Source organism: Engystomops pustulosus, chromosome 3 (assembly GCF_040894005.1).
Source record: "Engystomops pustulosus chromosome 3, aEngPut4.maternal, whole genome shotgun sequence".
Lineage (NCBI taxonomy): Eukaryota > Metazoa > Chordata > Amphibia > Anura > Leptodactylidae > Engystomops > Engystomops pustulosus.
In genome coordinates this window covers 188,907,360-188,928,411 of record NC_092413.1, presented here as the reverse complement: position 1 = coordinate 188,928,411, position 21,052 = coordinate 188,907,360, and the positions used below count along the sequence as shown (strand labels likewise).

Sequence of the window (21,052 nt, the reverse complement as noted above, 5' to 3'; positions counted from 1 at the left end):
TCCCACATAGACAAGTTTCTTATATGTACTCAGGATAAAAAAAATAACACATTCTCTTATTCAATAATATTAACAAAAATACAGCATTTCACAGATATAAGTCCAATCTGTCTCTATCAGTTCTGCTGTGCACAACTTCAGTTGCCCCTAGACATGACCCTGTAACTTCTGACTTAGGGTCGGGCCACCATCTTGAATTTCTGTGTGACAGCCGTGCTGCTGAGTTTCTATCTCTCTCTGCTGTGTGGCTGCAGCTCCGCCCCCTGCACGGAGCTCAGAGACACAGACACTGATTCACTTCCTGCCAGGAGATCGTGAGCAGTTTTATTCTGTTCCAATTACCCTGAAAATTATACCATTAGAAATACCCTGTACCGTAAAAGTCCTCATATGCCTATGTCAGATGAAAAATATAGAAATGTTCCATCTTGTGAAATTTGAGCATGAAAAAAATTAAACAGATGGTGTCCTTAATTTGTTAATTTAGGATGTTACACACTTCGCATAGTGTCCCATCTAGTTTTTTGGATTTACTCTCAATATAACAAATTCACCTTTACGTTTATTATTACTTTTTTACTTGCACCCCCAAAAAACTATTAAAGGCTCCTTAATCCTTCGAATTAAAGGCTGTTTAATGTTACTTACTGGAGAAGTGGGAAACCCCAACCAAGGAATACAGAATGAGGGAGTGGTATGAGAAACATAAGATTTGAATAAATTATATTACATATACAAAATATTTGGGTGGAGTTTTACTGCTTAAGATACTGTAGATGACATCCTTTACCTCAGTTCATTCAACATAACTAGGCACCGGTAAGTGTTTTACATTATGCTCTCTAAAAAATCTATGATGGTATTTATATTTACCCACATTTATTTACCAGTCTATGCCATTTTTTGCCCTAAAACGTCACAAAGCATGATATAGAATTTGGCACAAAAATTTTCTTTATAAGGGTCAGATTAGAAAGGTGATCAGAAAATTGGTTTGATTTTTATAGCGTGTGTTTAGTGTTATTTTATAGAGATTTTATTATTTTTTACAAAAAATGCAATATTTTGTACACAAAAATTTTCCTGTACACTGTAAGTTTTCATTGATACTATTTTAGGGATTATGTGACCGTTTAATTACTATTTCTTTAAAGGGGAAATATGCTCAAAGAGTATAATGGGGAAAATAACGGGACACTAAAAAAGTGTTTCAAAGCACAACTAAATACATACATACATATATATAGTAAATTAAGTGGAATGTGATTTAAACAGGGAATTATACATATATACCGTGAAAATGGTAAAAAAAATGGAAGTTAGGTTGAAATGCTTGATATGCAAGTAAATTATAATATACAATTCATACACATATAAGAATTAGTACAGAGGCGAATGCATAATAACTTCTCTGGGACATTCCAGGCATTCCAGGAACGCTACTGGGAAAGTCCATGGGTAGCCAGTTAAAACAATGAAGGCCGATCCCCATAGCATAACATGTTTTGGATTATGGATAATAACTGGACTGACTAGAATTATACAATTATGCAAATTGTTACAAAACATATAAGGAAGTAGCACAGGTAACAGGAATAAAAGCATTCAACACTCTAAACAGTAATTAATGAAGGTGCATAAAACAATGGGGCACATTTACTTACCCGGTCCAGACGCGATCCAGCGGCGGGTTCTCCGACGCTGATTCAGGTCCGGCCGGGATTCACTAAGGTCTGTGCGCCACTAGGTGTCGCTGCTGTGCCGAAGTCCGCTGAAGTTCACTGGAGTTCACGTTCTATTTCTTGGTGCAGGTAAGTGCGCGATACTTTTTTAAAAAAAATACTGCGATTTTTCCGTATCCGTCGAGTTTTCAGAAGGCCACGTCCCCCAGATATCCGTCGCATGCATGCCCGCGCCAAAGCGCCACAATCCTATCGCGTGCGCCAAAAACCTGGAAAAATTCAGGAAGCCCGAAGAAAAAAAGCGATTCCACCCTTTTCTCTTCCTTGACACAATCCTAAAATTCTATTTTTATCACATGTTTTCCAATAGCAAGTTACCACGTCTTGTAGGCATCTTAAGATGGAGCTTGGGTTACATTTCAATGATTCTTTTGAAAGACAAAATCTCCTATTTCTTGAGTAAAGGTCATTTCTTTGTGGAATGATTTTCTGGTTCCTGACACATACTTTAAAGATATAGTAAAAAGTTTCCATCAAAAAAGAAAGGATTCAGCAAAAATGGCTCTACGTAATAAATCACAATAGAATTGAGGAAGAGGTAGCAATCAGGACAGTTTCTAAGTCCTTTTAGAAAACATAACCTAACATAAAACATAACCTTACACTTATAAATAATAATACTTTTATATACATCATAAATAATGTCTGTCATGGGTGCTTCATGTCGCAGGTGCACCTGTGCCCTGCTCCGGTTTCCAGTGTCCCCCAGGGCTGTCTTACCTGTCCACACTCCTGCTGTGTCTCCGGTGTGCGCGTCCCTGCCTCCTGACCCTCGGAGATTTAAAGAGCCAGCACATTGGTTCTGACCACCTGGTACTTAATAAATAGCTAGCCTCTTCCCTTATACCCCGCCGGATCTTTGTGCCTTGTGCCTGAGAGAAAGCTTTATCCCTATGCATGGTGACTGTCTGCTGAATTCCCGTTGTGAGCCGTCGCTCCTCTGCCGCCTGCTCTGACCTTCTGCTCCGCTACTGACTACGATGCCATGCTGCCTGTCCTGACCTCCTGCCTGTCCCCGACTACGATTCTGCCCTACAAAACTGTACTACGCCACACCTGTAGAGCGACATGGTGGTACCACGCTGCAACAAGTCCAACCTGCGGTGTGGCGGGCTCTGGTGAAAACCGGATGCCACTAAGACTCCAGTCCCAAGTGTCAGCTTACGTCATCGTATGTAGTGGTACAGTGTGTCCACCACCCCTGATAATATCCCTATATAACTTATATGACAATAAATCATCTACACAAAACAAGTACAAAATCATTGACAGAATTATATACACACACACTGTACACCCATATTATCACACTCATCCATTGCTAGTTACAAATATAGACTCTCATACTATGGCAACGTGATAACATATGACACAGGGGTACATTGTACAGTAGTCAGTGTACAGTTTGTATGACAATGTGAATAATTCATCACGCAAATATTGTCTAAACTGCTAGCAACACTTTCTTGGTTATTGAGTTCACTAGATCTTTACAGTTTACAGTCCTTTATGTCTGGGAAATCTCTGGAGAGTTACATGAAATATTCCCCCTGCTCCTCGCCAGTTGTACATGACACAGGGAAATGAGAATTTGATAAGTGGCGCTGGTCCAGCGCCAAAACACGTTGTTCATTTATCTCAATCATCATGGAGGTGTGTTTAAGGCAGTTCTCAGATTGGATACTGCCTTGTGGTAAAGTTTTCAAAGTGAGAGAATCATGCTCAATATGTCACAGTACATTCATGGCTCCCTCAATGAATTATAGCTCCCCGCAGCCGTCAGTGCTCCTGCAGCCCTAAAAATTGACACTCCTAGCACTATACTTCACTGTTCTCGCCTAAATGCTGCCACATAAACTTGTTCTTACACTATTTTTGCTGCAAAACCAGCACAAACATAGCACAAACATTTGACACCAGTTTGATTTGATTTGCTTAATGTGTGTGGGCTTGCTGACCTTTTGAACTTTACAATTTTGTTAATATCCTCAAAACAAAAGCAGCACAAAAAAAAAATTGAGCAGAACAAACCAGCACAAAAGTAGCACAATTGATTGGCGTCAGGTTTTTTGGGGGGGAATGTGAGGGGGGGGGGGGGCTGGTTGACCTCTGGAAACTTTTGTTAATATCTTAAAAACGATAGGCGCACAAATGAAAAATTTTGCTGCACAAAGCAGCACAAAGGATTGACACCGAGTTTGCTTGATGAACACACATAGGGTTTAGGTCTGGAGATATGCTTGACCAGGCCAGCACCTGTTCCCTCAGTTTCCCAGAGCTGGCAGCACTCATAAACCATGCTTGACTGTTTGCTGCCACATATCTTTGACCCCATCTAAAGGAAAAAAATAGCTTGCCTTGGTCTCATCAGACTACAGATCATTGTTTCAGTAATCCATGTCCTTAGTCTGCGTGTCTTCAGAAAACTGTTTCTAGGCTTTCTTGTGCATCATCTTTAGGAGAGGCTTCCTTTTAAGACAAATGACATGTATACCAATGTGGTGCAGTGTACAGCATACAGTCTGAGCACTGACAGGTTGAACCCCTCCACCTAACCCTTCAGCCTCTACAGCAATGCTGGCACCACACATGCTCTACTTTTATTTTTTAAAGATAACATGACAGTGGATATGACACTGAGAATGTGCATTCAGCTTCTTTGGTCAACTTTCTTTGACAAGGTATGTTCTGAGTGGAACTTATCTTGTTTAACCATTGTATTGTCATATCTGTGGTGCTGCATCTAAGTTACAGGGTGTCATCTTTATGTAGAGTAACAATAAAGTGCCATGTTGAGTTTCCAGTGAACAGCATGACAGAGTGTGAGAGCGATAACATCATGACATTTTACAGAACATGCTAGCAAAGGTTGTATATAGAGACTAGCTTTGCAACTTTCTACACATGGAGGAACATGAAGCATGTAATAAATAGTAGAAACCAGCAGTGGAATAGTTACATGAAGTGTATAGTCTGTGCTGTGTGAGCAATAATGGTTAATAACTTCTCTGATGTGCAGACAGTGTCTGGACAGCAGAAAGTGGGGGAAGGGATTCATAACACAGCATAAGGTTCAGAGAGAGACACAGAATGTCCTGTAGACTGTGATGAGAGTGAACTGAGACTGAGAGTGAACAAGTGGACATTTTCCTCACTCTTCTGTGTAGGAGACTTATGCATCCAGTGATGTACATACATGAGCACCCCTTCCTTTCTCCTCTGTGAGCAGAAGCCACTCCCCCTCTGTGACACCATCCTATGAACTCACAGGCATAATCAACATAGGCAGGGGAAATGGCTACTTCAGGAATAGGCTAATCTAAGGAGGACAGCAAAGAAACTGCTACACATACAATATGTAATTAAAATAAAAGGCAAAGTTGTTCTACATCTCAAGAGTTATTGATTTGTGGGAAAAAAATGCTGGCGCTGCGCTTTAACTATATGCCCTTAGTAATATAATAGATGGTGCATTAAGTCAAAAAAGACCTTTAAACACCCTCCCCCCAAAAAATAACTTGTCTTTCCTTCATCCAAACTAAATTATTAGTGCACCAAACTAAATACTCTGCCCAAAAAACTTACCATGTGTCCTGTATTTCTCTTACAGAGCTATAGTAATCATTAACTTTCTACCCAAGATTTTTCACATGCATGTAAAACTGAAGTTCTAAAATGGTAAGTGAAAATATTTTCAGTTTTACTTTTTAAACACTTGTATTTAAAGGAAATCTGTCCTCAAGTTTGACTATGCTAAACAGCAAACAGTGTTAGACTGCACTTCAAGGGATCTCTGTAAACATCCCTTTATATTTGTTGTTAGTAGCAGCAGGACTGTGAAAAAAGTATTTATATTCCAGAATTGTAAAAAATGTAAATCAACCAGAGGTGCTCAGGCCTACATCACCGGAACGTATTCTGTCTCCAGTTGCTCATGAATTATGCACGCCCCCATTCGCTATATTCATTCCTAGTGCCACCCGCAACTGCTGCAGACAGACGGTGAGCTCACAAGTCTTGCGCATTGGGGCACATTTACTAAGGGTCAGCTGACCACATTTCCATCGGGTTTCCTTACTATTTCCAATTTGCCCTGCATTTAAAAGGGGTTTTTGGCGCACACAAATGGTTTTTGGCGCAATTGCGCCGTCTTTCATGTGACACAAATTGGTGGGTGTGTCCGGCGGACAACCTGACTGATTCGGACTAAGCGCAGAATTTAAAATTCAATTGTGTTGCAAGACATTCACTTACATACACCAGGAAGAAATAGGTGAACTCCGGGGGACCTCAGTGGGGAAGCAACACATGCAGGATATCGGGCACACGATCTTGGTGAATTGCGCCGGACTTCATCCTCGTCGGACAGTCCGGATCGGGGATCGTGACAGGGCTGAGAAAGTAAATGTGCCCCATTATCTCATGCAGCCGGCTGTCTGGAGCACTTGCGGGTAGCAGTAGGGATGAATATAGACAACAGGGGTGTGCATAAATGATGAGCGGCCGGAGCACCTCTGGCTGATTTCCGTATTTTTATAAAACTGCTTGAGAATAAGAAAACAAGTGCCAGGACACCCCTACGGTAACAGGTATGACACTGTGGGTAGTCTACTATCAGTACATCTGGTGGTAGATGTCCTTTAACACTTCTGTTTTCTCCAGGTCTTCAGGTAAAACTAAATAGCAAGTCTATCACTTCAAAATCTTCCGCTTGAATTACTGTTTTTATATTTTATTAGCTAAAAGAATCTACGGAAGAACTGAGAAACCTTTACACCAGTGTCCTGAGTGTCACAGCCAATGGTATAACAGAACTGAAAGCAATCACTGATGACTGGAACAAGTCCCACTGTCGAGCTGCCAAGTCTGTTTCCGATGGATTTTCAGTTGGGATTGTTGGATTACTTCTGACCCTTGTGGCCTTACCTTTGACCTCATTTACTTTTGGACAAACCTTTGTTGTAGTCGGCCTATTTTTTGCTGTAATTGGAGGAGTCCAATGGGCAGTGGCTTCTTTATCCGATACTGTAAAAAGGAAAACCAATTGGAGCAGAATAGTTGATTCGGTAACATCAGTTGTTGGATCGGTAAAACATTTTAAAAACTCTTTAAACAGTTTGAATTCTTTGTTAAAAACCTTAAAATATGAAGAAAATAGAAGTGAGGTTCCCCATGAAGCCGGAGTTATTGGGACCACTGTAGTTGGGGCTTCAGAAAGTGGCAGAATGATTGCACCGGGCTACTTGTCCAAAGTAGCGGCTGAAGCGGCAGAGTTAGAATCCCAGGTTACATTCATGTCACAGTTTTTTACAGCAATGTTTTTATCCATCATTCCTGATTTTTTTGTTGATGGAAAGAAGCAGCATCACAAAGCTGGTGTGACCGAGATGTCTGCACTGATAGCCAAACTGGATGAGAAAGCAAACCAGTTACATCAAAATCTATTCAGCCTCGATTAAGATTTGATGCAGAATAAGTACAGGCAGCCACCGGGTTATGTACAAGATAGGTTCTTTAGGTTTGTTCTTAAGTGAATTTGTATGCAAGTCAGAACTGGTATACTCGAGTATATACTTTAAGCCTAGTTTTTCAGCACAAAAAATGTGCTGAAACCCCAAACTCGGCTTATACTCGAGTAAAAAAAATATATCAAAACTCACCTTTCTGGCTTCCCCCGCTGCTGGCTATATACTAGGGGGAAATGGGATGGCAGGCTATATACTGGGGGGCAGGTGCTGGCTATATACTATGGGGCAGGGTCCGGCAGGCTATATAATGGGGAGGCTGTGACCAATACATTTCCCAACCTCAGCTTATACTCGAGTCAAAAGGTTTTCCCAGATTTTTATGGTAAAATTAGGGGCTTCGGCTTATACATGGGTCGGAGTATATACAGTATTTTATAATTGTAGCTCCAGACAAAAAAAATTCTTGTCCCAGTGACAATTGGATTTTAAAAAAAATGTTTTGCTGTCATGCAAACAAGGATCAATAAAGCTTTATTACAGAGATCTTTGAGAACTCTTACAGTTAATCATTGCAGCATCCAGAGAACCTCACCAGAGGTCACAGTGGGCTAAGAGGTCCCTCTGTAAGTCGGGTGTTTAATCGTGAACTGTCTGTATATTTGGGGAATGGTGTAATATAATGAACAAAATGAAAGATTATGAGAAAATATATAGTAGTAATAGTAGTGGATTGATAGAAAAGTGGGGTAAGAAATGGCTTATTGCGGAAATGAGCTTCTGAATTTGGTGAGCAAGGATGGACCACCCCTGGATATTTTTATATATTTCTATTTGTGGGGTTTTGTTTTTTTCCTCCCTGAGATCAAGCACTCCCTTGGTAGTGGGTATCAAGGAGGAATTATGGTGGGGTAATGTGTAAGAAGACAACTGTATATTGAGATTAAAAATAAAAATATAAAAAAACCAAAACAATTATAAGATCTTTAATAATATATAATATAATAATTCTTTATTTATATAGTGCCTACAGATTACGCAGCGCTGCACAAAGTTAAGGGCGGAGGATGATACAGACCGTCCTAATTAGCGGATCGTGAATGCATTAGGACGATCTATATCGTCCTGCTGACAGCGCCAGTACGATCCTGCCTGGCAGAGTGATCTGTGGGTAGGGGATAACTGGTTTACTTGGTACAACCTATTTAAGGGCCACCTAAAATGATTGAGAAACATGGGGGAGATTTATCAAGACTTGTACGCCAGTGTTTTGGTGTACAAGCCCTGAAATAATCACAATTACTGGGAATTTATTATGCCCTTTATGCCATCGTCAAGTGGACATGGGGCCCTGTGCCATAGCTGAAAGGTTTCAGGCTGCGGTGTAGTTCTACAATAGTCAGAGCCGGACGTAGGACTGTACGACAACATCAGGAGGTTGAACACTCTTAATCTCCACCCATGGTCCGTGTTTCATCCATATGCCTGCACAAAACACTGTGCCAGGAGCAGTATACCCGGCCTATGATGCAAGGAGTCCCTGACACAGGACCACGGTCTATTTGCTGAAAGCATGATTCCAGTCCAGGTCAGTCATTCTGCAATGTCTAGTTCAGAATATATGCTATAATTATTTATACCATGTTTTTGAACCAAACATGGTGATATGCAATGGCAACCATCACAAATTGTAAGCCTGCGTGTCGTGGGATCGCGATGGCACCTGTAAAGTCATTGTAAAAGTAGCAAGCGACAGACAATTTCTACGAGTTTTCTGCTCTCTTCAAGTTTGATGACTTTCTAAAGACATGCTGATATAGACACAATAAAAATGTAAGCAGATCAGGAATATTCTCTTTGTGTCTTACGTGCCTCAGACTTGAATGTATCCACGAACCAGATGCCCAAAAACTGCTTTTAAAAAGTATTGACTTTATTTTAATAGAATTTTCTGGAAGAAGACACCCTTAAAACATAGCATTCCACATATGCACTATAATATACATCTTTGTATCATTATATTTCAATTTCCATAAATTTTCTCTAACTAAAGAACATTCATTACAGCGCTGCAAATAAAGAGTGCAAAATAGCGGCGGAAAACAAGGCAAATATTTATTGCATCCATTCAGCGCATTAAGAGGCAGTTATTAAAGAAAAAAAAAACCTTGGACCCCCGCCACCTTTAAAAAAATATCTTTTAATACATACCGCATTTTTCGGACTACAGTATATCAAAGGTGCGCCTTCTATATGAACCGTACTGTACGTTTAAAAGTATTTAAGAGCTCCACACCAGCAAAATCCTGCAACAGCTTACACTGTACAAGGCAGAGGGAGAGAGCTTAACCCCTACAGCACCCTTGCAACATTAACCCCCAACAGCCCAAACCTCTTGAGATCGGAGCTCTGTGACATGTTGGAGACACGTTTCCCTGGAACTGCAGCTGCCTTGAACTGTGCACAGGTCTGCCACCTGCTGGTCATTTATTGCGCTGAGACTTATAATCAGGTGCGCCTTATATATGAATCTAGATGTTTTAGCAGGTATTTATTGATGGTGCACCTTATAGTCTGAAAAATATGGTACTTAATTTTTTGTACAACTTCTCTTTAAGCACCAGAATCAATATAAACTTTATATAGCCGGAGCGCTCTCCTAGAAGCATCACCTCTATGTATCATACTACTTGATAAGGCACTGCATACAAATCTTTGTCATCCATATTTCAGTCAATCGGCATAAGGCTACATCCACATCTCATTTTGTGAACAAGTTCAACATGTACACCAGGAAATGACGTACACGTGAAGGTGTAAGGGCCCTCACTCCTAGTGTTATATTGCTTATATTTTGTAATGTATTATTTTATTTCCATATGTCCCCTATCATTTGTAAAGAGCTACGGAATATGATGGGGCTATATAAATAAAGATTATTACTAAGGTGGAGGTATTCTTTTTGCCCTGTATACATAAAGGACACAATAGCGTAGTAGACTATGCTATTGCACCCTGCTTTTGCAAAAAAAAAAAAAAAGTATACTTTTAGGAGAGGCTGTGATAGTCCATGGGATATGGATTCCACTGAATGGCATCCATCCCCGGCCTCCGCTAGAGGGATACCTTAGGTGTTCCCTGAGTGATGTAAGTATAAAAATGGAGACACCCTGAACTTCAATAGCATAAGATTGCAATGCTAATGCACGGGCATACAGCGTGGGCACACAGCGCGGGCACACAGCGCAGGCACACGTTGTAATTATACATTGGGAATCCTATACTAGGTCTACTCGCAATGTGAAAAATGAGATGTGAACTCAGCCTTACACAGTTGTGCACGTCCATTGCTATCGCACAGTCTCATCAATCTATAGCTCACCAAGCTGATAGACAGATATGACATTACTGGGGTCTGCAACCAGAACCACTTTCGATCCCTGAAGTTCAGCTCCGAGAATCCAGTTCACTTTCTCTCCATGTTCAATGCACAGACTTGAACCAACACTTGGAGCGGTCTTGGCTTTAGCTTTGGAGGCTGACTTCTTTGGGTGGTGATGTTTTTGGGATTTCTGAGGTTGTACAGCGTCTTTTCCGAGATTCCAGAGACATATCCTGCCGTCATTCCCTCCAGAAAGTAACAAAGTCTGCCCAGGGTCTTGTTCTAGAAAACGGACTTGTGAGACGCCTTGAGTATGAGCCTTAAAACACACTTCTTCCTCAAAACGAGTTCCCGTTATCCGAAATGAACGGATTTTACCATCCTCAGCACCGCAGCAAAACACATTCCCGCAGCTGGATACGGAAAGTGAATGAGCCAGTGGGGGATTGAAGAGCTGACCTGGCGACTGATGGAGATCCAGATCTTCTTCATCTTGAGCCAAGTGCTGCAGATTTGTAAGCCACAAGGGTCGCGCTTTCTGCACGTGCCAGAGCATCACCTGCCATTCAGAGAAGACAAGGAACGTGATAATGAATAGGATGTCCTCTCACCATTCACAGGAACTATATCAGTAAACATTCACGAATTGATGCTGAATAATCTTGAAGGGATTTAATACTAGATTACTGCTGTATAACATGCTGTCTGCGGATAGCACCCTATATACTATCTGCTCAGATCCTCCTGCTCTATAACCTGCTGTCTGCGGATAGGACACTTTATACAATCTGCTCATCTCCTCTGCTCTATAACATACTGCCTGCGGATAGCACACTATATATAATCTGCTCAGCTCCTCCTGCTCTATAACATGCTGCCTGCGGAAAGGACACTATATCCAATCTCCTCAGCTCCTCCTGCTCTATAATATGCTGCTTGCATATAGGACACTATGTACAACCTGCTCAGCTCCTCCTGCTCTATAACATGCTGCCTGTGGATAGGCCAATATATACAATCTGCACAACTGTGCCTGCTCTATAACATACTGCCTGCAGATAGGACACTATGTACAAGCTGCTTAGCTTCTTCTGCACTATAACATCCTGCCTGCAGATAGGACCCTATGTACAATCTTCTCAGCGCCTGTTTAATTATGACATGCTGCCTGCAGATAGGACACTATGTTTAATCTGCTCAGCTCCTCCTGCTCTATAACATGCTGCCTGCAGATAAGACACTATGTAGCATCTGCTGGTAATAACTGTGAATGAAAGTTCAAAGAGTGATCCAGAAGGGCTGGTAATAACTTACCTGCATATCAAGTCCACATGAAACAAGACTTTGTGGGCGATGAGGTCTGAAAGCCACCGCTGAGCATATATTAGTATGTCTCTGTAGGGTTCTGCAGACCTTCTTGCTCTGTAGGTCTAAGACTTTCACAGTCCCAGAGTCATCCGCTGCTGCGAGGAGACTGTCCGTCTCATTGACAGAGAGGCAGTTGATCTCTTCTTTGTTGATGCTGAACGTCTCTCGAGGTTCTTCCAACGCTCTGATGTCCAGGACAGCGACAGTCTCTCCATGAGCAGCATAAAGTTTATAGTGAGAAACGGGGGAAAATGTGACCCCAGTTACATCCTCTTCGCCCTTCAGATGTAACTTGCTTATCGGAGATCCTTGCTCACTCCAGATGGTTAGCTCTCCACTTTCAGCACCAGAAGCGATCACCCTTTCCTTACTAATCGCGAGGCACAACACAGGATTGGCGTGACCAGTGTCCCACTTTGTAGCCATTCTTATACTCACAGCTAGGGCAGAAAAATAAAACTTGATTAATACATATAGCATCACTAAGTTTTGCTAGAAAATTGTGTGAAAAAAATTATTTTTGTCTTTCATATTCTGGGCACAGTTTCCACATCTATTGTCTGGAGACAATGTATCAGGTGCTTCTATGACATAGTTACAATAGGATCTCACAGCTAAGCCTCCCTGACTGTTTACTTATTGTATGAAGGATGTAGATGGAGAGGATAGTGAAAGGCAACACCCAGATAATAAACATGGTTCAGCCTCAAAATGGCCCCACAAGGACTGAAAGCGACACCTGTAAATTAATGGCTACTAAGCTTCTATTCTATTCTGCCTCCATTTAGTGCTACTTATGGAATTATTCGTTAACATATACCCCAAATTGCTTGCTGTCTGCTGAGTTGGGATGAGTAGGGGTTTTTGTTGCTATGTACAAGTATTATCATGTTTTTGTCTTATTTTCGGACTATAAGGCGCACCATCAATAAATGCCTGCTAAAACTTCTAGGTTCATATATAAGGCGCACCTGATTAATATAAATGACCAGCAGGTGGTAGACCTGTGCACAGCTCAAGGCAGCTGTTGTCTGTAACTGCGGTTCATATATAAGGCGCACTGGACTATTATAGTCTGAAATATACGGTATGTGAAAAATGAAAAAACTTTTAATAAAAAAAAAATACAGAAGACAGAAGGAGAGGAAGCAGTAGGGAGAATCTGAACATCAGGGTAGGGAGAGGCTGCACTACGTAAAGGATAACTAAAAGAAGTGCAGATCGTTTCCCTACTTTTATTTCTATCACAATGTTGAAAAATATAAGACCCCATTTTCATGATTGGTGGGGATCTTGACAGGTGGACACTCACCAATCAGTTATCCCCTTCACTTTCAAAACAAACTGAATCTATTTTACCTGAACCAGGATCAGTATCAGTCTTTACAGCAAGTACAGAAATCCATCCAAATAATTCATTAGAGCTGAGAAAAGAAGAAAAAGAATGGACATTCAGAAAGTGACAATGACTTAAAGGGAACCTGTCACCAGGAGACCCATTTTTAGCACTCCCCCAGTCCCCACAGAGCATAGTACATACACTGCCAAAGTGTTTTTGTATAAAAAATAGGTTTTACAGAAAAAAAGATATGTTATATTGTACCTCTCATTAGCATATGCTGTGTGACTAGGCAGTTGCCAATTGGGAGGGTCTGGAAAGGAGCAGTTCCCCCCCCACCCTTGGGAAACATGTGACCTTTTCAAATATATGAATAACTCCCCACACTCAAGATTGGCTGTAGAGGAGCAGGGGGCGTAGCTAAGTCCAGTGATGGGTGTTTTCATATATTTGAAAAGGTCACATGGAGTAGCTGTTCCCCAAGGGTGGGGGGCTGCTCCTTTCCAGTCCCTCCCATTTGGCAACTGCCTAGTCACACAGCAGATGCTAATGAAAGGTACAATATAACATATCTTTTTTTCTGTAAAACCAATTTTTAATACAAAAACACTTTGTCAGTGTATGTACTATGCTTTGTGGGGACTGGGGGAGTGCTAAAAATGGGTCTCCTGGTGACAGGTTCCCTTTAAAGGGAACCCGTCAGCAGAAATTGAATGAATTTTTTTTACGGCGTTCACCATGCGTGTCCAATAATGATTCTTTTTTTATTATACGGATTGTTATGGACGCAGCAATACCAAATATGTATATTGTATATAGTATACCTTATTAAGCGTTTGTAATGGAATGTGTCATTTTAAGAGCTTGCGTTTTATTTATTTATTGTGTTTATTTATTTATTTTTTTTTTAATTATCTTTTCCTTTTTTTTTTATTTCCGATACTCTGATCGCTACATACTAATGTATTGTAGTGCAGTGTAAACTGTGTGGCATGTAGATGCATGCACAGACATCGGGCAGCTACAGGGCGCTTGGCAGGACTCGGGCTGCCCTGAAAAAGATCGGATTCCTTGGTAAGCGGCACGGGGGTCCGATACCTAGGGAAGGGGGAGACTTTTATAGGCCCCGGCAGAAGGTGTAATAACTGATACTAACAGACATTTCCATTCAATGGAAGGGGGGGGCAAATCTGTAATTTATCCATTAATACCTTCAGGCTGTGTTCACACGATGCGTCACATTTTTTGATGCGTTTCTGATGTCTTCCAAAGGCTTCAGCCTAGATCACATGATGAGGTAACATTGCGTTTCCACTGCATCTGCTAAAACACATTGTAACCTCAGCATGTGACCCAGGCTGAAGCCTTTGGAAGACGTCAAAAACACATAAAAAAACCATGATGCAACGCATTGTGTGAACGCGCCCTCTGTGCCTATACAGGTGCGAGTTGTTTTAGAATAGGAAGTGGACCTTACAGGTATAGTCATAAAATGCGGTATATGATCACTGATTGGCTGCCGCGTGTGATCACCTGGGGGAGAACCAGAACATGTGTGCTGGATCCGCAGGAGATTAAAGGGGTCCTCTGAAGAATTTTTTGGCACCTAGTTCAAGCTGCCAGCTAAATATGACATGATACAGCACGACTGTGCTCCAGCCTGGTATATACAGAGTATATATGACATCTCTGAAGACAGTGAAAACTACAAGTCCCAGCATGCACTGCCCCCAAGCACTGTATCACTGCAATCCCTCCATACATTGATCACACACCTGGCTCTCCAGAGCTAATGGCGTCCTCTCCCTCTGACACATGTGCTGCTCAATGCAATTGGTCACATTGTTTCTGCAGAAGTGAAAAGCACACGCCGATTGGTTTACGGGCCGTAAGGCAAGGTCGTAAAGGCGTGGCCACCCATGCGAGACGCGTGCGCAGAACACCTTTGTGCTGATTGGCTCAAGCACTGTCATAAGGAGGCCGGATCTATCGCTGATTGGTCGCCGTGCTGTGCCGCTGAGGTATGCAGGGTGGAGACACAACAGGAAGCCTCCCGGAGCCCGGATAGTATGCGGCGTCTGATTGGATCAGACCCTATTTATTTTTGTAAGCGCCGGTGCTGATTGGCTGCTGATTACGTGATGCAGCAGGATGTTGCTCGGCGCTGGGTGATGAGGGAGTGTGGAGGGGTTTGAGTCGCCGGTAACCGGGAACTAGGGAGGGGATGGCGGCTGCGGCGGCTGCCGCTCCCTCTGCGGCTCCCGCTGTGCCTCCTCCCCCGCCTCCAGCCTCGGGCTCCGGGAGATTACCGAGCCGTGTGCTGGAGCTGGTCTTCTCCTACCTGGAGCTGTCAGACCTCCGGAGCTGCGGCCTGGTGTGTAAGCACTGGCACCGCTGCCTGCACGGGGACGAGAACAACGACGTGTGGAGGAGTCTGTGCCTGAGGACGGTCAGCGAGGAGGCGATGCGCACAGACGTGCTCTGCAACCTGCCCACATACAAGGCCAAGGTAGCCAATCACAGCACAGCTCTTATCCTCTGAGGACACTGAGGGGGGATCTAAACTGCAGTGTGATTGGTTGTTCTCTCATTCTTCCTATCCCCATAGCATCAGCTGGATGAGGCCTCTCTCCATTCATTCATTCACCTTTTCCTGGAGCTTCTGTCTGTTATACTATACACAGTGATGGCTGATAACTGAGGACAATAGATCTCATCCAACTGTGCTGTAAATGTCACTAGATTAAGGAGGTTTCCACTAGTCTTTGTTCACAAGCGCCATTATGGGATCAGTCATGATGACCGTATGTATCTGTCACATGACACGCGGTGACTGATGAGGTCATTGCTGACGCCAGTAATTGTTCGTATGTCATAAGTAGCTCTCAGGGAGTCCAGGATTGATCATGGGAATATTGCTTAGTTTATAATTATAAAACTGTAAACCATAGAATGAGGTCAGTGATCCTTCTCATCACTTGCTAATAAGAGCAGTGCCTTATGTTGTACAGAGGCAGAGCTTGGTATTGCACCTGTAGGCTTGGTGTGGAAACCATTGTCGTTCTGTAATTTACCACCTGTCCTCATGATGGCTCAATGTGGCACCGAAGGTGTAGAAATTAACCTTCAAACTTGTTTACCCACTTTCTGGCTGCACCAGGTAGAAGGTTAAAGGCTCTAGGGACACCTGTGGTCATTCTCTTTCCTTATAGTTGATGTTGTGTTATTGTACATGTAACCGGCCAAGTTTAGTGAGCAGATACCTTTCTAACCCAGCCGGATATAAGGGGGTGCAAGAAGAGGGCATCACCCACAGTGACATGACTCTTCTTACACGTCTGACTATTGACTGCAGAGGTTACAGGTCTCTGATCTGTTTGGGAGCTGATGGACGGAACGGTGCTCCAAGGGTGGATGAATGTTGCGTAGTCTTGACTTGTTCATAGCTAAAGGCGCAACTTGCTTGGCTTGTTGTGCTGGCGGGAGTTCCTGGAATAAACACGGTGCAGAGAACTGGGCTCAGAATATCAGTGACACATGGAGTCCCTGCAAATTATCAGTGCTGACACTGTAATTGTGAGTACAGTGGAGGAATAAGGGACTCGTGTATCACGGTGATGCTTGGAGTCCCGTACCCCGCAGTGCAGTTGGTTCATGAAATCAAGCCATCAGACAATGTCTGTCCTGTTGGCTAATTACACCAGGTACAATCTTAAAATTTGGAAGAGGCTAAGCATCTGTCTCCCTCTCTTTCTCTGCAGATGAGAGCTTTCCAGCATGGCTTCAGCTCCAACGACTGCTCCAGAAACGTGTATATTAAGAAGAATGGTTTTACCCTCCATCGGAATCCAATCGCTCAGAGCACCGATGGGGCACGCACCAAAATTGGCTTCAGTGAGGGGCGTCACGCCTGGGAAGTATGGTGGGAAGGGCCGCTGGGCACGGTGGCGGTCATTGGCATTGCAACAAAACGGGCTCCCATGCAGTGTCAGGGTTATGTAGCGCTGCTTGGAAGCGATGATCAGAGTTGGGGATGGAACCTAGTCGATAATAATCTGTTGCACAATGGAGAAGTCAATGGAAGTTTTCCACAGTGCAATAACGCACCCAAGTATCAGGTAAGTGATGGCTAACCTCTTTCTTATAGCTTTCCCTAGTCGTTTCTACCCACATGTCAGGAAAAATTACAAAACCTTTCCTCCTATAGTCTCCAGGTGGATTTGCCCGTGGAGCAGCGTGTTCTTGGCTTCTGCAAGGTCACGTCCACACCCTCAGTATTTTGCCCTTAAGTGCTGGCAGAATTCACTGAGCTTCTACACTTAATTTTTTTAACCTGTGTTAACTGTTGTAGAACACATTTTGTGCAAAATATTACATTTTAAAATTCATAGGAAATCGCCCCTACTGCATTTTTCTTTGTGCGACTTTTCACAGTTTGCAACTCTTTAGGTGCAGAATCGAGCAGCGTACCAAATTTATCTGCCTCAAGGATTAGGTGTAGTGGCCGTATTTACCTTTGTGGGGCCACTACAGATGTTTGTTAAATTGTGCGACTCTTGGGCTTTGAAATTGTTTCCTTCTTGCGCCTAATAAGTCACTAAAAAATCATTCTAGACCCAGACTTACTTTTGGAGCTACTATGTGGGACGAAAGTTGCAAAAGTGAGACTAAACAGGCAACTCCTCGCATGTATCACAAAGGGAAATAGTTGCACGGGAAATAGATTGCAATGATTATGTAGGCCAACCTCAGGAAACTTGGCAGCTGAAAAGTTGTGCTACATGTGCCCCATAGTGTTATTGCTCTCCTGAGGTCGCTGTCTGGTCACTAGGGGGCAGAAACAGACAAGGAAACCCCTTCTGATGGGCCACACATGTAGTGGTGACCTGATGCTAAGAATATATTTTTCTCTCTATTGCAGATAGGTGAAAGGATCCGAGTCATCCTGGATATGGAAGACAAGACCTTGGCCTTTGAGCGTGGCTATGAGTTTTTAGGAGTGGCATTTAGGGGACTTCCAAAGACCTGTCTATATCCAGCTGTGTCTGCGGTGTATGGGAACACAGAAGTGACTTTGGTTTACTTAGGAAAGCCTCTGGATGGATAAGGCATCTGCAGAAGACGGCTGTGGCCTGACAGGAGGGGCTGTGCATGCAATGGAGCAGACAGCGTGACCTGCTCTGCGGGCTCCCACAGGACAGAAGTGATCAGGGGATCCTCCTTCCTTCCACAAGACCCGGAAAGCTTTCCACCTCCTCTCCGTGTGATCCCTGGACGCCTGTGGGTTGTTGCTGTGTGTATGGCGATTATGGGTTTTATTTTTTATCCCAGTTGTTGACAGTCTGTTATTGTGTCGGTTTGGTGATTGTGCAATGGAAACCAGTGTCTTTAGCTAATGGATGCGGGGATGAGGAGAGCGGGGCGTATCGCCCCATCTTTCCAGGGAGGGTCTCTTGTATTGTGTTTTTTTTTTTTTTTTTTTAACCTCTTCATATGAAATACCCGAGCTGGAACACCTGACATTGGGTTATACAATGGTTTTTATCCATGCCGCTGTGTTTAAGACTCCATTTTAAGTGGCATCTTTAGAGTACTTTTTTGTTTTTTACACAATTAGAGCCTCCAGATGGCTCACTCAGGTCTGGTTTTGTTAAAGGGAAAGGGAAGCTATAACTTAAGAATTTTATCATGAATTTTCTTTTTAAATTTTAATGAAGGATGCCCTTTTAAAGGAATACTTCAGGCAAAACTCTCACTGTGTTATGTCCAAAGCAGGGTCCTAGGGTGGTAAATCAGAGGTTTAACACAATGATCCACATTCACTAATGTGGCAGATTGAGAATTCCGGTTTATTTTGTGCCAAAATCTGGCATATTTTTGGAACACTCTTTATTAAAACAGATTTAGCATATCAGTGTGCAGGGAAAAAAAAAGTTCACCTAATTAGGTTTTTACTTAAAAGTACCGCAACGTGTGCATGTCAGTCTGCAAGTGGTAAGACTGGCCTACAACACGAGCAGGAATAGGTCCTGCTGCATTATTTGCGGCCCGGCCTGTTGGCGCATATGCAGGGCTACGGGAGCCATGGCCTTGTTCATGTGCCCATACAAAATGATGGGGCCTGCTGTTTCAACCCAAAAGCGATGGTCGTGTGCATGAGCCCTAAATGTGAATCTGACCCTGAAGGAAGAGATGGAGCAGTGGTTTGCCATTTGATAATGTTATTATATTGCAGCTAAATTTTGAAAGGGAAAATTGGACATGAATGAAGCCAACAAAAAAAAATGTATATGTAATAATAAAAAACTAGTTAACGCTCTCCTCTTCCCATCCCCACTACTCTGCACTTCCTGCTCCATAGTAAATGTTAGGAGAAGTTGCTTGGCCAGTCCCTGATGGAGGTTGATCTCCACACCAACAAGCGTTTGGCTTTTCCAGCAACTCCCCAGGTATTGGGTGATGAACGAATATTTGCACTGTTGCAGGGACCTGGAAGGGGCACAGTTTACACTTTACGGGCCCCTGTACATCCTATTTAGTATGATGCCTCTTTATACTGCCAGGCCTACATATTATATCGGATTAGATAACCTGCTCTACCCTGCATGTTCATTTAATGCATGCCATATGTGAAGTGCAACTTGAGTCAATTGAACTATGTAATGGGTTTCAAACTTTTATGTTGGGATTTTTTAATTTTTTTTTGTCACAAGATCAGACAGGACTTTGACAAACCAAAGTAATGATAACTTTCCGGACTTGACTTAGTAGCAGAAAATAATATTTGCTTGAAGGGGTTTTCTTGGATAAAAATACTAATGAACCATTGGCTGTTCTTGATGTAATAGCTCCACTCTCTTTATAGTGGCCAGACCTGGGTACTGCAGATCAGCTCCCACTCATCTTGAATGGGAGCTCAGGTGCAATGACCATAAATAATAATCCCTTTATATAGCGCCCACAGATTACACAGCGCTGCACAGAGCTTGCCAAATCGGTCCCTGTCCCCAATGGGGCTCACAATCCAATCAACCTACTAGTATGTGGAGTGTGGGAGGAAACCGGAGGACCCAGAGGAAACACAGAGAGAACATACAAACTCTTTGCAGATGTTGACTTGGATGGGATTTGAACCCAGGACCTCAGTGCAGCAAGGCTGTAGTGCTAACCACAGAGCCACCGTGCTGAGAAAAGTTTATTTGGCAGGGTGCCTGACACCAAACAATCTGTTATTGATTCAGTATTTTTAGCCAGGAAAACCAATTTAAGCAACCCAAACCACTGCCTTTAGTAATCTTACAAACCTGTAGCAAAATCATTAACTTCTCCTGACTGCTATTCTACCATGAAGACTGTTTTGATACCATCAGTTTTTTTTTTTTTTAATTTACCAGTGTATGCTAAGATTTGGAGGGGGGGGGGGGGTGTTGAAGATGATTGAAGAATTGCTGCTGTGAGCATTTCATCTGTGCCTCGCATGTTGCTGTAGTCTTATGTTGGTATTATCAGCCTAATCTTCTTAATATATGGCATTATGCAGATACGTAGATTTATATAAAGTCTTTTTTGCCTCTTCCGTTTAAAAAAATATATATATATATACATTTTTAAAGGTGGTATTACACCTTTAGACTAATGTTGGCACAACTGGCCATACCAGCCATCTAATATAAGAGTATCAACTTTCCCCCTCAATGGCAGATGTCAAGAGAAAGACGGACAGGTATGTTTTGATATCAATATGCCCATTCCTTCC

General features: G+C 42.6%; 2 protein-coding genes and 1 long non-coding RNA gene across 4 annotated transcripts; 2 read left to right on the top strand and 1 right to left on the bottom strand.

Moving 5' to 3' along the window:
* The first annotated feature begins 778 nt into the window (after positions 1-778).
* On the top strand, positions 779-7,271 carry LOC140120670 (uncharacterized). Its single transcript, XR_011853936.1, has 3 exons — positions 779-819; positions 5,353-5,420; positions 6,482-7,271. It is a non-coding gene; the product is annotated as an uncharacterized lncRNA (long non-coding RNA).
* A 2,543-nt stretch (positions 7,272-9,814) lies between these two features.
* On the bottom strand, positions 9,815-15,772 carry WDR53 (WD repeat domain 53). 2 transcript variants are annotated; one of them, XM_072143414.1, is made up of 4 exons: positions 15,638-15,772; positions 13,317-13,381; positions 11,904-12,397; positions 9,815-11,148 (listed from the first exon to the last, which is right to left on the bottom strand). In XM_072143414.1, the coding sequence occupies exons 3-4, from the start codon at positions 12,381-12,383 to the stop codon at positions 10,579-10,581; spliced, it is 1,050 nt and encodes a 349-aa protein (XP_071999515.1). In that variant the 5' UTR covers positions 12,384-12,397; positions 13,317-13,381; positions 15,638-15,772; the 3' UTR covers positions 9,815-10,578. The 2 variants fall into 2 exon arrangements, with proteins under 2 accessions (XP_071999515.1, XP_071999514.1); XM_072143413.1 differs by lacking the exon at positions 15,638-15,772 and adding an exon at positions 15,072-15,238.
* FBXO45 (F-box protein 45) lies at positions 15,296-20,837 on the top strand. Its single transcript, XM_072143415.1, has 3 exons — positions 15,296-15,805; positions 17,058-17,414; positions 18,218-20,837. Exons 1-3 carry the CDS (start codon positions 15,521-15,523, stop codon positions 18,401-18,403), a joined length of 828 nt encoding a protein of 275 aa, XP_071999516.1. The 5' UTR covers positions 15,296-15,520; the 3' UTR covers positions 18,404-20,837.
* Positions 20,838-21,052: the final 215 nt, after the last annotated feature.

Coding starts and splice junctions, on each gene's coding strand:
- WDR53 (XM_072143414.1), bottom strand. CDS start 12,383: ATGGCTACAAAGTGGGACACTGGTCACGCCAATCCTGTGTTGTGCCTC. Junction 11,149..11,903: donor CATGTGGACTTGATATGCAG/GTAAGTTATTAC, acceptor TCTGAATGGCAG/GTGATGCTCTGGCACGTGCA.
- FBXO45 (XM_072143415.1), top strand. CDS start 15,521: ATGGCGGCTGCGGCGGCTGCCGCTCCCTCTGCGGCTCCCGCTGTGCCT. Junction 15,806..17,057: donor TGCCCACATACAAGGCCAAG/GTAGCCAATCAC, acceptor CTTTCTCTGCAG/ATGAGAGCTTTCCAGCATGG. Junction 17,415..18,217: donor ATAACGCACCCAAGTATCAG/GTAAGTGATGGC, acceptor TCTCTATTGCAG/ATAGGTGAAAGGATCCGAGT.